The sequence below is a fragment of the Equus caballus genome, chromosome 13 (assembly GCF_041296265.1).
Source record: "Equus caballus isolate H_3958 breed thoroughbred chromosome 13, TB-T2T, whole genome shotgun sequence".
NCBI classification, from domain to species: Eukaryota; Metazoa; Chordata; class Mammalia; order Perissodactyla; family Equidae; genus Equus; species Equus caballus.
In genome coordinates, this window is record NC_091696.1 from 51,850,186 (window position 1) to 51,866,262 (window position 16,077).

General features: G+C 48.9%; 2 protein-coding genes across 30 annotated transcripts in view; one reads left to right on the forward strand and one right to left on the reverse strand.

The window, feature by feature from the left end:
• Positions 1–4,020, reverse strand: part of ABCA17 (ATP binding cassette subfamily A member 17) — a 113,244-nt gene extending 109,224 nt beyond the window's left edge. For 3 of the 25 annotated variants that reach the window (XM_070232411.1, XM_070232404.1, XM_023616546.2), the window contains exon 1: positions 3,680–3,984. Coding sequence is in view for 3 of the 25 variants with exons in the window: in XM_070232402.1 (XP_070088503.1) it covers positions 3,680–3,745 (66 nt within the window). In the remaining 22 variants the exon portion in view is untranslated. Of the gene's footprint in view, positions 1–3,204; positions 3,414–3,679 lie in introns of those variants that run through there. The other 22 variants (XM_070232412.1, XM_023616549.2, XM_070232414.1 and 19 more) reach the window with 15 other exon arrangements.
• ABCA3 (ATP binding cassette subfamily A member 3) overlaps positions 3,977–16,077 on the forward strand; it is a 52,600-nt gene continuing 40,499 nt past the window's right edge. Inside the window, exons 1-8 of one of the 5 annotated variants that reach the window (XM_070232423.1) lie at positions 4,010–4,268; positions 5,569–5,722; positions 10,617–10,821; positions 11,810–12,044; positions 12,974–13,045; positions 13,229–13,493; positions 14,469–14,596; positions 15,293–15,458. In XM_070232423.1, coding sequence (XP_070088524.1) covers positions 12,992–13,045; positions 13,229–13,493; positions 14,469–14,596; positions 15,293–15,458 — 613 coding nt within the window. In that variant the 5' untranslated portion in view covers positions 4,010–4,268; positions 5,569–5,722; positions 10,617–10,821; positions 11,810–12,044; positions 12,974–12,991. Of the gene's footprint in view, positions 4,269–5,568; positions 5,723–10,616; positions 10,822–11,809; positions 12,045–12,728; positions 12,837–12,973; positions 13,046–13,228; positions 13,494–14,468; positions 14,597–15,292; positions 15,459–16,077 lie in introns of those variants that run through there. The other 4 variants (XM_023616552.2, XM_023616553.2, XM_023616551.2 and 1 more) reach the window with 4 other exon arrangements.

Consider the following 16,077-nt stretch of genomic DNA (forward strand, 5'->3'; position numbering starts at 1 on the left):
CTATTAATGTCTTTCAAGACATGAATGGGCTCAATTAAAAGTATATGTTCATGGTGAAATACACAAAATCTTGTTACACATCAGTATTAACAGATGAACATTTACAATCAATTTTGATGGTAGAGAACACTATCTTTGAATTCCAGCTAAGAAATGTTATCCCATAAAAAAGAACTTAATTTTTCTTATTAATAAATATACACTATTTTTTAAAAGTACTCAATTGTTATATTGAATTTCACTAATAAAAATTTTGTGGATTTTTTTGTCCCTAATATAACAAGTATCTATGATATATCCTCAATTTTGTCTCTTGGCATGCAAAACCTAAAAAATTTGCCTTTACAGAAAAAAGTCTGCCAAACCTTGAGCTAAAAGATCAAATATACACATACATCAATGGAATAGAAAAGAGAATCAAGAAAGACCTACACAAATATTGTCAAGTTTTGACAAAGGTGCTGTTCAATGGAAAAAAATAGTCTTTTTAACAAATGGTGGTAGAACAAATACATGTATGGGGGGAAAACCACTTTGATCTATATCTCAATCATTATACAAAGTTAATTCAAAATAGAGCACAGACCTAAATGTAAAACCTGAAACTACAAAACTTCTGGAAAAAAAACACAAGAGAGCATCTCTGTGACCTTGGCTTAACAAAAGCATAAAATAAAAATTGATGAATTGGACTTTATCAAAATTAAAAACTTTTCCTCTGCAAAAGACTGTTAATGGAATGAAAAGCCAAGCCAGAGACTGGGAGAAACTATTTGCAAATCACCTGTCTGACAAAGAAGCTGCACCCAGAATATATAAAACTGTCAAAACTCAACAATAAGAAAACAAACAATCCATTTTTTAAAGATGGGCAAAAAATTTTAAGATGCTTCACCAAAAACGATATATGTATGGCAAAAGAAGTCCATGAAAAGATGCTCAACATCATTAGTCATTAGGGAAATGCAAATCTGAATCAAAATAAAATACTACCACATAGCTACTAGAATGACTAAAATTTAAAAAAAAAAAGTGCTGGAAAAGTTACAGAGCAACTGGAACTCTTATATTGCCAGTGGCAACGTAAAATGGCACAGCCACTTAGGAAAATATTTTGGCAGTTTCTTATAAAGTTAAACATACACTTCCATACAACCCAACAATCCCATTCCTAAGTTTTTACCAAAGAAAAATGAACACTTTCAGAAGTAAAAATTTTATTTTTACACAAGAACCTGTACACACGATTATAGAAGGCTTTGCTCATAATCTCTCAAATATGGAAACTGAGCCCTTGCTAGGTGCTAAGCACTTTAAGTATTCTATGTTTTGATGTGTTGAATCCTTACAACAATCCCATGAAGTGGATACTATGAGATTCCCATTTTACACAAGGAAACCAAGGTACAGAAAGGTTAACCAAGATGTTAACAGCTGGAATTAAGTTGTAGGCTGTGTGGCCAGAGTCCATAACTGATTTTAACCACTACAATAAAATGGCTCTCAATCACTGAATGGAGTAGTGTACAGCCCTTGGTCTAGAATGCATCTAATTATAACATTGTTCCTATGGAAACAATTGGAGAAGCCTTATTCTAAAATTCTGCATTGAATACCAGGAACTTGGGCACTACTGTACAAAAAAATATACATAGGAGCTGATTGGCTCATTTTAAAAATGTATATACACTGTAGATATGTATTAATCTATACATATCAGCCAACTCGTGTAATGACTAAGTTTATTGCCTTTTGTAAAGCCATAAGGTTTATGAGTGTCATCATCCAGTTTAACTTTTGCCATCAATCTTGAGAAATGTCTGAGCCGTGGTAACCCCAATGGGTATACCAAGCAACCTTTCAGCACATGTTCATGGTATGTGAACGTGAGTAATTTACGTACCAGAGAGTGTTAGAGAGCCCAGGAACCTGAACACCTGGGTTCCAGTCTCCGCCCTACTGTGTGACTGTGAACAAATTATGACCCTTATCTGCCTCCACTTGCAGGGAGAACACTAGATGGAGTATCTAGGTTTGGTTTGTTTTTTCCATGGTGGGACTTGAGTAGAAACTCAATGAATTTTTCAGCAATTGTTGAGGAACATCAAAAGGGGCCAGCCCGCTGCGGACTGTTGTTTTTGTACAGGAGTCCAGAGCCTGCAATCTTCGCACATAACAATCTTCCTTTGCCAGGGACCTTCACACCCTCTCAGCTCACGGTTAGCATAATTAGTAATAACTACAACAGCAGTCACCCTAACATGTTCAAGAACAAAGATGCAAAATCAGTACTCTCTGCAGCTGTCTGTCTTCATCTGCGTGGGCCTTCTTCCAGGACCCCCACCCTCACCTTCCAGCTAGGGGAAATTCTGAGTCAGCCAGCTGCGACCCTGGATTTGGGTATGGAGAACGGGGATCAGGTTTAGAAAGGGTGGGAAAAAACTGCAAGGTGCAATGAATTCAAGTTGGACATGGCAAGGATTAGTTCTGGAAAGAAAAAAGCTCGAGTGAGGAAGAGGCAGGCTGAAGAGGACCAGTCAGAGTCTGCTGACAGGCACACGCGCAGGGAGGGAGGGAGCGCAGGAGGCACGACGGGGAGAGGGGGTTTCTAAGACGTCTGCAGCACACGAACAGCCCACTCCCCCAGGCAGCCTGGACCCGCCTTCAAGCGCCGTTTTTCTGCCCGCTCCTTACAGAGCCCAGGCTGTGTAAATCTCCAGCTGTACTCACGTTATACTCTCATTTATTTGGCATTTACGCGCCAGGCATTGTAAGGAGCACTTGTGCATTTTCTCCTTTGACCTTAAAAAGTACAATACTTTTGAGCTTGGAATTATTACTACCGTTTTAATTTTAGGGATAGAAAATTGAGGTTCAGAAAGGCAAAATGACACGTCTACACTAGCTAAGGAGTCCGGTCAAGATTTGAAGGCAGGTCTTCGTGACTCTTTCATTCAACCAATATTCAGCGAGTGCCGCCTCTGTGCCGGGCATTCTAGGCCCCCGGGACTAGACAAAGTCCCTTTCCTCATGGAGCCCACTTTCTGGTACGGGCAGAGGGAGCAAGAGCAAGCAGGCAAACACGCCGCCTCAGGCAATGAAAGGCGTCACGGAGGAGACAGAACGGCGCATGGAGACGCTCGCCCACTAATCCACAGGCCTCTCCGGGCGGCAGGACAACCAAGCCCCCGACTCGGTCATTACTTTACGGTTCCCTCAGCCGTGTCCTGATCCCGGAGGCTCGCTGGGAGCGGGGCCGCGGTCGGCCGCCAGCAGGCTGCGCACCAGTTGCGACCGCTGCCAGCAACCGCCACCGCCGGCCGGGGGCAGCCAAGTGCGTCGGGCGGCGGGGGGGGGGGGCGCCGCCGGCTGGGCTCGAGCCCCGGCGCTCTCGCGGACCTAGGGGCCGCCCCGCCCCCGCCCCAGACCCTCCCGCCCGGGGACCCCTGCCCGGCCTCGGGACCCTCGCTCCCTCAGGCGTCCCTGCCCCTGCTCCACGACCCTTCCATCCGAGGTGACCCCGACCGTAACCTGCGACCCTCCAGTCCAAGGTGACCCGACCCTAACCTGCGACCCTCCCGTCCGAGGTGACCCGACGCTAACTTGCCTGAGGAGACCCCAACCCGGCTTCGGGACCCCTGAAACCTCTCTGCCCTGCGCCCCGTGACCGTGGCCATACCCCGGGATGCCGGGCCTGCCTGCCCACCCCCACGGCTGGCCGTGTTCCAGAAAGTTCCTCGCCCATCACGGCGGCGGTCAAGGGAGCCAGCGCCCTCTCCGTGAGAAGAGGCCCCGCGGCGAACGAAAGACAGTGCTGAGGGGAACTGAACAGTCGGCCAACGCAGGTCGAGGTTCCAGCGACGGCTACTTCCGCGGCTCGGAAGCCCCTGTGTACCACACGACTCTCCTCACGGGTCCAAACCCTCGCCCAGGCCCGTGCGTCGCACGCCCCCTGCCGGCCGTGACGCTGGCGCGCGGGGCACTGCGCAGGCGCGGGCGGGGGCGGAGCGTCCTGGGGCGGGACGGGCACCCGCAGGGGCGGCCCACTGCGCACGCGCGAGCCGGCCGGCGCGCCCCCTGCAGGAGCCGGAGCTGCTGGGTCTGTCCGTCCGTCCGTAGCGGGTCGCAGGCGCCCCCTCCCCGCCTCGGCGGCTTAGCGGCTGTTAGCACCTGCCGCCGCGAGGCCTGAGCGGAGCCGGGGGCCGAGGGAGGGGAGCCCCCGCGAGAGGGCAGCACGCCGGCCACTGCCGCCCTGGCGCCGAGGGTCGGTGAGTGCCGCCGGGACCCGCCGCGCGCGCGCGCTCGTTCCCGGGGCTCGCGGCTCCGGGGCCGCCTCCCCACCCCGCTGCGGGCCGCCCCCAGCCCCGGCCAGCATGCCCCGGCCCCTCCTGCGGCCCTGCAGCGCCCCCGCCCCGCCCTGGCCGCGCCCTCCCGCGCCGGCCCAGCAGGTGCATCTCCCTCAGGGCAGGCCGCCCTGACTCAGGCTTCCCCTCCAGCCCGAGCCTCTGGGCGTGTCCCCTCCCCGCAGGCGACTCTCTAGAGCCGGCCCCCCTCGGAGAAACTTAACCTTCGCGGAGCTAGATTTCGCTGCGGAATCCTTTGTGGGGAGCCCAGAAGGGTGGACAGACATTTACCACATTAAGACCCGCTGGCATTCATCCAGCAGACACTTTGAGCACCTGCCTGCTAGAGCCACGCAGCGTCCCAGGCTGGGGAGCCCCGGCAGGGCCGCAAAGGATGCTGCTGGCTCATCTCTCCTTACGGAGATTCCCAGGGTGGATTGGAATGCTTCCCCATACCGGGGTCCGCCCTGCTCTCAATCCCTCATTCGCATGAGCCTGAGAATGGGGGTCCAGTGGTCCAGTGTTAATGGTGGAAAGTGGGGGACAGAAGGAAGGGAACTCCTTGTCTAGGCGGTGGGGTCCATGGTCAGTCTATGTTTAGTATGAATTCGTGTTTAGGCATTGGCTCTTTCTGGCAGTAGACTGTAAGCTTCTTGAGGGCAGGGACTGTCTCCTGCAGGAGGACTTAGGACAGATGTATATTTGTTGCATGAATGCGTGCCTCCTCCTCCCTTCCTTGGACGTTGACTCATTAAAGCAGTTTCCTCATAGGATTATTTCTGTTTGTTTGCCCCTTTTCCTCCTGAACTTCAAGCTCCCTGGAGGCAGGACTGGATCCTGTAGGGACTTGAATTCCCAGCACATAGCTAGCACCTGGCACATGACACACACTCAAGAAACACTGGTTACATGAGTGGCTGAGACCATGTAGCAGTGTGGAGACCCAGGCAATGTGCAAATGGGAGAGTTAGACTCATTTTCTCCCAAGCAACTGTATCATTAGATTTAGAACGTTTCTGTGCTGCCTTTTGTAAACTTGAAAAGATTAAGGCTGCTCTCCTTAAGAAAGTTTGTATCAAGGGAAATGTAAGAGAAAGAGAAAATAGGTAAAAAGGGACACCCGGGGCATCGCCTTCCCCTTTTCTTAACTTCTTAGAGAATTTTTAAAAATTGAATGCTTGCTTGTTATATTTGACAAAGAGGATGACACCGTTCTTTCTCTAAGGTGATCGATCTGCCACCGTTCTGACGAGACAGCCTTTTGGAACAAGAGAGGGTAGCTCAAGTTGTTGTTAAAAAGACACTAGTCTTCCACAGTGCATGTGCCAAGCAGTCTTGTGGGAACCTATTTTGACTTAGTCCCCACTGGGAAGGCCCAGGTAAGACTCCCTAGTTGACAGTTTCTTCTCCAGCCCTACTTCCTGAGATGACAGTAGCCTCCTCTCGTCAGGCCACGTTGAGGTGGCGTCCCACATCCCACAACTAGAAGGACCGGCAACTAAGATAAGATATACAACTGTGTACAGGGGGGGTTTGGAGAGATAAAGCAGGAAAAAAAAAAAAAAAAAGATTGGCAACAGTCGTTAGCCCAGGTGCCAATCCTTAAAAAAAACAAAAGAGCAGAACCTCTCGACCCTGGCTGCACATTAGAATCACCTGGGAACCCAGCCTCTCCATAGGTGGGCCTCTGACATCAGTTTCTATCTTAAAGCACCCCACAGGATTTCATTGTGCAGCCAAGACAAGAAATCCTGAACCAGGATTGTCAGTGGCTGCTTCACAGTGGGGTAGGACTGGGCTGGGAAATGATAGGTAGGATTTCAGAAAGTAGAGACAGGTCTGGTGGGTGATATTCCAAGAAGGCAAAACCACAGAAGGCCCAGGCACGTGTGGGAAAGTATAAGGTGTGTCACTGCCTGTCCCCCCAAGTGGCTCAGAGTTGTTTGCTGTGTTTGAAGAGATTTGGAGTCAACAGGCAGACAGGCATCTTTGCAGGAGCTGAGTAGTAGGCTTGCTGCTGCCTTGCTTCTGACAGAAGAGCCATGGTTACCTCTCCCCGGGGATTCTCCATTGCCTCATTACCTCATTTCCTGCACCTAGAGAGCCAGAGCAGCTAGCAGGATGTGGAATGGGACCGAGGCTGCAGCAGGGGTTAAGAAAGCCAGCAGCTCAGATTTTGTGGAACTCTCTCCTGATAGCCACCTTTGGACCACAGCTTTGACTTTAAAATATACCGCACCAACCCCTGCCTAGAGCTTCAGTGTGAACTCAGAGCCATGTGATCCTGAGGAGATGGCCAGCCGATGCTGGGCAGAGAGGGTGGTAGTGTTGAGTGTGAGACCAGCAAACTGCGTCTCCACCTGGGCCTCCCAATGCAGATGACCACAGCCTTGAACTCGGCCTCATGGGGCTCTCAGACAATGACTGAGGCTTGTGGATTTTAACCCACCTCGTCCACACAGGGGCCACTTGTGTAAATAAGTCATCCACAAGCTTTTTTCTTATGCACTGTTGTGTATGAAAGAATTTGAACATGCACCCCCGTGTATTTTATTTACTTATTTATAAAATATACAGCCATATACTACTGTCCTGAGTATTATGAACATAGAAATATACACAAATACAGACCTTTTAAAGGGATGTGAGGCAAAGTGAACATGATTAAATCTTCTCAGTGTATTAATGATACAAAATCTATTATATAGATGTGTGCTATTTCTAAAAGGAAGCCATGCGATCAAGTCTACATCCCATTTATAAATTCTTAGTGAAACAGGCCCAGCATTTGACGGTCTGGTTCTGAGTTCTGTTTCTTTTGGTTGCCAGTTCTTGAGGCGTTCGCAGGGAAGTGCAGTGCGCCTCATGAAGGCACATGGCCTCTGTTGTGACTCCGGGCACTTGTTTCTCAATCCCACTCACCAGTCATGCCAGGCGTCTTGAGGAATTTGGGCTGGTAAATGTTCTGGGGCTGTCAGCCAAGGTGGGAGTTCTGGATCCCAGAGCTTTTGGTGTGCAGGTGTCAGTGTTGGCGTAGACAGTGCTCTTGCAGCATCCTCGGCAACACAATCATACAACTGTGGAAACCTCTCTAAACACCCATTTTCATAAATGCTCGGTTCTTGGCACAGATTATTTTGAAAAGCCATAACTCTCACGCCTTGCCACCTTTTCTTTGAAGGAGAGATTTGAGTGCATTGGCTTAAAAGAAATAAGCTAGCTGACACACCGCTGCAGTCATTTGTCATTGAAAAAAAAGTCTCCAGATTTGGAACTTTTCATGAAAGAAAATATCTATTTCCTCCTTAAGTTCTAAGTCACTAGATAACCAGTGAACTGCCGTGTCACAAAAGGTATTTACAGTCCCTTTCCAAATCACTACAAAGTATTGTAAACCTTCGGCTATTTGAGTCTTTGTTTTTTTAATGGCCACAACCATGATATCTAGCAGCGTGTAAACTCCAACACATCTGAGAGGCTTAAAGCAAATGAGTGGGCGAGGGTCTGCCATCACCCCCGTGTCCTGGAGCCCATCCTCCTCTGTCAGGGGGCCATGACTGCTGACCACAGGCCAACAAGAATGCCACGCTCTGTCCATGTAGTCAGTATTAGTAAAGCCAATTTTTTCTCATTTTTAAAGAAAAATAGGTACAATTTCTCACCATTCCTTTATTCTAGCAGCTTGTCTTGCTCACCCCACTTGGAGACCAGTAGTGGGGTTTGGTGGCGGGGACCATACTCTATAAATGTGCCTGCTATTTCCAGCCTGTTTTTTACAGTGTTTATTGGTATTTGGACACTTCACCTGCAGAATCCATTGAATTAGATGTTTTCACATATTACTGTGCACCCCCCCCCCCCCGAAAAGAAAGATCATGTACTAGGTAAAAGATTAAGCAAAACAAACACTCCCAAGCAGCATTACTGCACATTTGGACACGCCCCCTTCCCCGCCCCAGCTCCCTTCTTGGCTCAGCATCCAAGACCTTGGGCAACTTCCCTTTCTGGCTCATTCCCTGCTGCTCCCTCCCCAGCCACTCAGAACTACTTGCTGTTCCCCACACACATTCTTTCACTTCTCCATGATCTTGTGATGCCCTCCCCACCCCAACTAACAAGAAACTCCAGACCAGTCTCCCATGTCATCACCTCCTCCCGGGTGCCTTCCCAGAACTCTCTGTCTTACACACACACACGCACACACACACACACACGCAATGATTTCCGATCTTCTCCAGAATCTCGTGATGCCTTATTTGGCTTCAGTCATAGCAGTTACAGTACATGCAAGCATTTTCAGACTGCAACCTCCTTGGATTGAGAACATTGTGATTTTCATTTCTAAATCCTTGGTACCTGGGACAAGTGCCCATCCTACAGTAAGCACTTGGCAAATGTTTGTTGGATGAATAAATGCTTTTTGTCTTGTGTATCCAAAAGGCCACAGATTCTACTGCAGACTTTAAGTACCTATCATGCCTTCTTTAGCGTCTACACACATAGACCATTAAGACCACTGACTCCTGTGGATTCCCCATGTCGATAAGGAAATGCCTTCCTAGCAGACACGGGTCCTCACCCACCTCGGTCCTCAGGAAAAGTGCCAAGTCCTGGCCAGTGCTGCCAACAAGGCCATTCTCTATTCACCCTTGTGCTAAAGAGGCAGAGCTGTGGTTGTCTGCTCTGTGTCACGTCAGGAGGTCCACCTGTGGCTTTATTGAGACCCCCCCCCCCCCCTTCCAACCCATGCCTTCTTCCAGGCTGTGCAGACTGAGGCTTCCGTGGAAGGAGATGCACCGAGCTCGGGATACGACAGGAATACATGATGTAACACGGTGTGTGCCTGGCACCAGGACCCTGTCCACTTCTGCTTGCTGGTCTTGAGGCCTGCTTGGCAGTGACCCCCCTAGAAGTGTTAACACCATTCTGTTCCACATGTGCAGAAATAAAAACTTCTTTTGCATGGGGACATAAAAATTGGAGGTCATATTCAAGCCCATAATGAAAAAGCCCACAGATAAACAAGTGGAGGTGTCTGGACGCCTCACGATGCCCTGAAGAGTGCCACTTGAGCGGTGGGCTCCTGGACAACCACGGCTGCCCGGGAGTGGCACAACCCATAGCTCTTAAACTAACAAAAGTTGCAGGAAAAACAATTTTTAGAGGAATCCTATGTACCATCAGGAGAGTTCTCAGAAATCAGTAGCCCACAGTATGCACTCACTCTGGACCAATTCAGCTTCTCACATAAAAAGCAAACATTGAAATACTCAATGATTTGTGTAACGTTTAATATTTTAACAGTAAGCAAACAAGTGTTTTAGTAGGAAAAAAAGCTTTCCCTTCCTTTCCTGGTGTGGGAGGAGTGAAGTGAGACTCTGCAGGGGAACGTTCTCAGATGTACCCTTGTAGGGCGGCGGTGGCAGCTTTGCAAGAGGCCCAAGCCCTAGTGTTTGTGTTAGAGTAGATCGCGCTTGGGCTGGTTCTGGATCTTAGCCATCTCCACTTCTGGGGACTCTCTGGGCTGCAATGTCAAGTGTTTTAAGGAACTTTAACTTCCTTTCCTCGTGTACATTTGCTTTCATAACCAGAAAGCTTTCCAAATTTTGTAATTCTGGGAATCTCCTCCTTTAAATTCCTTTTTGCTCAAACAGAACAGATGCAAGTATAGCATTTGGTGAGACTTCAGATAAAGCTGGGCATGCCCAAAGCAGCAAGCTGGGTGCTGCCGGGGGGGGGGGAGGGAGGGGGGAACAGAAATCAATAAAATACCTGTTAAGATGGTAGGTCTCCAGGGGTGTTTTTTCCTTTTGATTTCTAATGTTATGTTCTAGGAACAATATATACAAATTTTATAAAGATGTTTACCGCTTTTAGGATACACAAGGGTGTAGTGGTGTCATTGTAAAAACACGGACTTGGGAGTTCAAATCCTGGCTCTGCAGCTTTCTTGCTGTGTAATCCTGGGCCGGGTACTTCTTCCTGGTTTCTTCTTCCATAATAAGGTGATGATCCCAGAAGCCGGGGCTGGATTTGGAGGCTCTGTAGATATAAAAGTGTATAATGTGAAGGCTTCCTGTGTTTTAATGTCCCAGGAGAGAACAAAGAGCCACCCCTGCAGTCTCTCTTTTCCTAAATCCACGTTTCTTTCTTATCAGATCTGCTCTAAGTAACAGACTTGAGATCTATTTTGCTTTTTGATTTTCTGACTTGGTGAGAGGTGTTTTATGATTATTTTCAAATTATGCTCAAGCGTCCTCCATTTGCCTGAAGGTACCGGAGAGTCATGCCAGCGAGCCCCACGCTGCTCCTGATGTCCTGTGAGGCGTCAGTGCTCCAGAACCCCAAGGCCGCCCTGCTGCACTCGAGAGGCCTGCCGGCCCCACCTCTGAGCCCTCTGGGCAGGGCCGCCTCCTCCTGGCCAGTCCTCCCATAGCCCGGAGGGAGACTGCAGCCAGGAGCTTCTCCCAGGACTCAGGTCAGTCTCCAAATGCTGCCCTCCAGCCTCAGCCTCATGGGAAGGTAGACAGATGGTCTGTCTTTCTGCCCTCTCCCTACCCTGGGCCTAGAGAGACAGGATTAAGCATGAGATGTGTCCTTTCTTGGCCAGACTTTTCCAGGAAGGGAAGTTGTCTACTTCTGTGGCCAGAAGTCTTCTTTGAACTGTGACCCTTTACATTCCCCTCTTGGCAGAGGACGAACGTTCATCGCAGTCATCTTGGTCATCTCGGTCAGGCCAGGCACCCGTCCACCTATAGTGGGGGTGACCAGCCTCAGCTAGAGGCACTGCCTTCCCCTCTTAGACTAAACCACTTCCAGAAAGCTTCCATAAACCGCAGGCCTTTGTGGGTATCATTAAATCTCTGCTCGTTTATCAACTGTCTACAACTGATTTTAACAGTTTTTCCCCCTTGTTAATTTAAAAAGAATTTGGATAATTTATTAAGTTGCTGCTTAATAGAGCTTCATTATTTTAGCTTTAATTTCTTTACTTTTTTAACCAGGTGGTTAATTAAAAGCCGTATTTTACATTAACTTGTAAATAACCTCTTGCAGTTGTGTTTCCTGCAAATATTTATTGACTACCCTTTAAGGCATAAATTTTGAGTAAGTGTTATTAGACAGATATGGACAGACACATCTTTTTTTAAAAAGTAAGAGTTTAATTTCAAAAAGAAGTTTAATGGAAATGATCTGCAACTGACTGAAGCCAAAAGTAAAACTGGCTGTTTTAGAAAACAAATAAGCTCTCCCTCTGCGTGCGCTGGGTCTCAAGGTGGGCTCTTTGGACAGTAGTGTTAGCATGTGTTAACTGATGAATGACTTACTAGCCGCTCGTGTGAGTTTTCTGTGCTGGCTTAACCTGCCTAGTGGATGGTGTTGAGTCAGTATCAGCCTGAACATGGAGTCGATCCGTTGAACTCAGCTCCTCTCCTGTGAGTCACGGTGGCCTCTTCCCTTTGAAGGACTGTGAGCTGTGAAGGGCTCCTCTCGCTCCATCTGCATCCTTGGCCTGTGGACAGTGACCAGGAGCTCTCCGGGGCCTCCCCTCCTCCACCACCCTTGCTGCCCACCTTAGGTCGGAGCAACCTGATCTTCGCCTCGGCCTTCATGCCCACAGCTTCTGGAACGTGGTGCTTCCATGTTCTGGGCATCGTGGGGTCTTCCTGAGCTAATTCAGACCACCTCCTTTTCTAGCAGGTTAGCAGCTAATGAACTGTGGACTCAGTGTCTCTCCTTCTCACACTTGAAATCTAGTGAAATGGATTTTCTAAATTAAGGGAGACCTTCATAAACCTCCGCTCTTGTTTCTGCTGTCACTTATGTTTGGTAATCTCTCAGCAGACTTTCCCAGCCCTATGTGCCAGATTTAAATGTAACATTCGTACGTGACATGGGATAGTTTTCTTTGGAGGAGAATGACCCCTCTCACGTGGAGGCTCACATCACATACCAATACCCATAATTGAAGCAGGTAAAGCTGGTCCTTAGAGTTCAAGGCAGGAGAGCACATGCCATCATCTCACCCACCTGTCTGCCTGCCCACCCACTTGTCTTGCTCCCGGATAAGCAAGGCCAGTGAGGGCCCCTGAGGGGCAGTAGGCCTCCAACACAGGTCTCTCCTCCACCTGCCCCCTACGGTCCCCTCCAAGTCTTAGAAATCACCCCACAGCCAGGACACTAAGCTGAATTTCCTTCCAGTGCTTCCATGATGGTTGAGAGTAAACACAGTCAAGGAGGGGAATTCCATCAGCCTGAATATTTTGCTAAGAAATAGCACATTCATATGAGCTACAGAGAACATCTGAATACTGTTTATCAAATGATAAATACCCCTCCAGCTGTCATGTTGCATATAAAAGCCTGTTGTTGATCTTCCATTTCAGGAAGGAACAAAGTCAGTTTCCTAAAAGAGTGTATGTTCTTTGTACAGAATAGAACTGATGTCTTTCTCTCTAAGGTGCTGTTTTGAGTTAAGGTGGTACAAAGAAGGTGAGGAGAAACACAGAGAGGAGGGCACAATGCTCAGCAGAACATAATCTTCCACGCTTTCCCCTGCCCTCCCCCAAACACTCACAGTTTACGTTTTCATCACACACCCTAACTTTTTGTCTTTGGTCCATAACCAGCGTCCTTCCAGCGAGAAGATGGCAGTGCTCAGGCAGCTGGCACTCCTGCTGTGGAAGAACTACACTTTGCAGGTAGGTCTGACCCTCGGGGACACTGTGGGAAGGAGGGGGTGCCCATCGTGGGCACGGTGGGAGGCAGGGGCTCAGGGCAGAAGAGGAGGCTGGGGGAGGGGACAGCCCAGAGGGAGGGGGCTCTGTGAGCCTCGTGCCTCTGCCTCGCACTCCGTCAGCGTGTGCCTTCCATTTCTCTTTTAGAAGCGGAAGGTGCTGGTGACAGTCTTGGAACTCTTCCTGCCCTTGCTGTTTTCTGGGATCCTGATTTGGCTTCGCTTGAAGATCCAGTCAGAGAATGTGCCCAACGCCACCATATACCCTGGCCAGTCCATCCGGGAGCTGCCCCTGTTCTTCAGCTTCCCTCCTCCAGGAGATACCTGGGAACTTGCCTACATCCCATCCCAGAGTGTTGCTGTGAAGACTGTCACAGAGATGGCCAGAAGGACACTGGTGATCAACATGAGAGGTGAGGCGATATCACTGTGGGGTTCAAGGCCCAGGAGGCAGGGAGGAGCCCGGGTGAGGAGCCACACCAGCATCCAGACCCAGCATCTCCTGGCTGGCCATGTTGCTCTGGGGAAGTCCCTTGATTCCGTGTCATGTCTTATAAAACGAGGACCAGGGTTGTGAGGGCCGCGTGAAGTAAATGTGTGACAGCTTTAGCAGCACGGGGCTCTGGAATCTCACCTCATTGTGTGGAAATAGGCATCCATATTCCCAAGGAGAGCGCTTTAATTACAAGGGCAAAGTGCATTTTGAGTGCACAGTGCCAGGAACCTTTTCTGCAATGTGGTTTTGGGAGGACAGCTCTAAAAAAGTCGTTAGGAAACCTGTTGAGGGACACTCCCAGTAAACGTGCCAGTTGCCTTTTCTAGCTCTTTGCTTTCAGGATAAAAAATATTACCCCTCTTTTTCCCCCTCTTGATTTTGGCATATACTTCCTGTGACTGGTTTAATTCAGTGCAGCAAACACTTCAGGAAAGGTCCTCGGTCCCTCACTAAGTGATTACAGTAAAACCCTTTATGTCGAATGGTATCTGGGTGATAGAGAAACAGTTTAATAAACTATACTTTAGTGTTTACTTGAATTTTTAAAACACACTATTATGGTTGTGAGAAAGAGAGGCTGACCCTGACCGCAGAACTTAGTGTAGGGGGCCGCCTGCATGGAGGAGGGCTGTAGACTGGGCGTTGCCGCCAGCTCTGCTTCCAGCTCTCACCAGAAACCCAGGGCCAGCTGGGATGGCCAGGTTCTGCCCGTCCTCACAGCAGCCTGTCTCTCTGCCAAAACAAAAGCCTCCTCGAGTCTTAGGAAAGGTTTACAGAGCCCTAGAGAAACTTGTCAGTTTGCAGTCTTTTATCTGAAAATGACCTGAAACGTCCAGATTTTTCAAGTGGAGCAGACAATTGGGCAACGCACGGCTCTGCTGCTCTCCCACAGCTCGCGGCTTTCGCTCGGAGAAGGACTTTGAGGACTACATCAAGTACGACAACCACTCCTCCAACGTGCTGGCTGCCGTGGTGTTTGATCACGCCTTCAACCACAGCAGGGACCCCCTGCCGCTGGCGGTGAGGACCCTGGCTCCTTGACAAAGCCGCACGTCCTCCCCTCTGAACCAGTTCAGCCGGGAAAGTGCTCTGCTGGCCTGGGAGAGAATTCCCTACTTTTCTTTGGGACAAGTATCGCCATCTGGGTCCCCATGGAGGGAGCTTTGGTGACATTTTAGCCCATCAGGCCAGACAGTTTAGAAACCTCACCTGCCTGAAGAAAGTGGCCCTAGACTGTCACTGCAGGCCCCTTTATGTCCTCTCATATGAAAGGTACTCCTAGTCTCCAGGCCTCTTTGGATAGAGTCAGAGAGGATGGTTAGGAAAGTAGCAGATATTTGGGACTTGAATATGATGTGGCACTAAAATCTCTGTTAGGTATTTAAAACAAACAAAGAAAAAGAAAGTTATTTGCCTGCCAGATGACATTAAGACTGGGAAACTATCAAATCCCTCAGTGTTATTTTGGTCACCTTCCACCAATTATCACCAATGCCATGTTCTCAGAGTTCACATTGGCAAGAGAAGGGTGGCGAACAACACCCCAGAGGTGCCCTGTGGGGCTACCTGCCCCACTTACTCTGACATTCTGAGGCCCTGTAGACCTTGGTGGGGGCTGGGAGAGTGATGGGTTCTCAGTAATGAGAGTCCCCTGAACTCTCATTTGCTTTCTCTGTCAGGATCCCTCAGAGCAGTTGATTCTCTTTGTTTCCATAGGTGAAATACCACTTACGTTTCAGTTACACACGAAGAAATTACATGTGGACCCAAACAGGCTCGTCTTTTCTGAAAGAGACAGAGGGATGGCACACCTCTTCCCTTTTTCCACTTTTCCCAAACCCAGGACCACGGGAACCTGCATCCCCTGATGGCGGAGAACCTGGTGAGAAGCACGTTTAGTGGCCGCGTTACCACCTGAGGTGCTGACTGGTGATAATCACGTGGGGGGACCTGTCTTGCATTTCTCTGCAGAAATGCTTTTCAGGAATATTTGACCTTCTTCTTTGTAGGAGAAGGAAAAAAACATCCAGTAAAACTGGCTTCTGAAAGCCTAGTCTTTGAAAACGGCAGAGGCATTCTCCCTATTTCCTGGAAGACACGTGCTCTTGAATGAAACATTTGTATTTTGGTTTTTTGGAAGCTTCAGGTTGCACTGAGTCTTTTGAGCTTGGTCTTACATTTCGCTTCTCTCTCTGGCTGTCTCTGGGTACAGTTTCATAGGCTTTGTAAGCTCCATGGTCCTGGTGTAACTGTCATGGTTTAGTCGAGTCAATGGACGTTTGTGGAAGTTGGGTCTTGGCCAGCTGTGCCCTTGCAGTGCATGTTGGTCTGTCCCGTGTGACTTTGGCAGGCAGTTGGCATGTTTGTCTCCTTTGAGCTGTGGTTGCATCTTGGAACCGAGCTCAGAATGGCCAAAAAGTAACTGGGACCCAAGAGTAGACTTTGTCCTCAGGCCAAGACCCAACTGTGGGTTCTGGTGGTATCCAGGGTGTTGTGAAGAA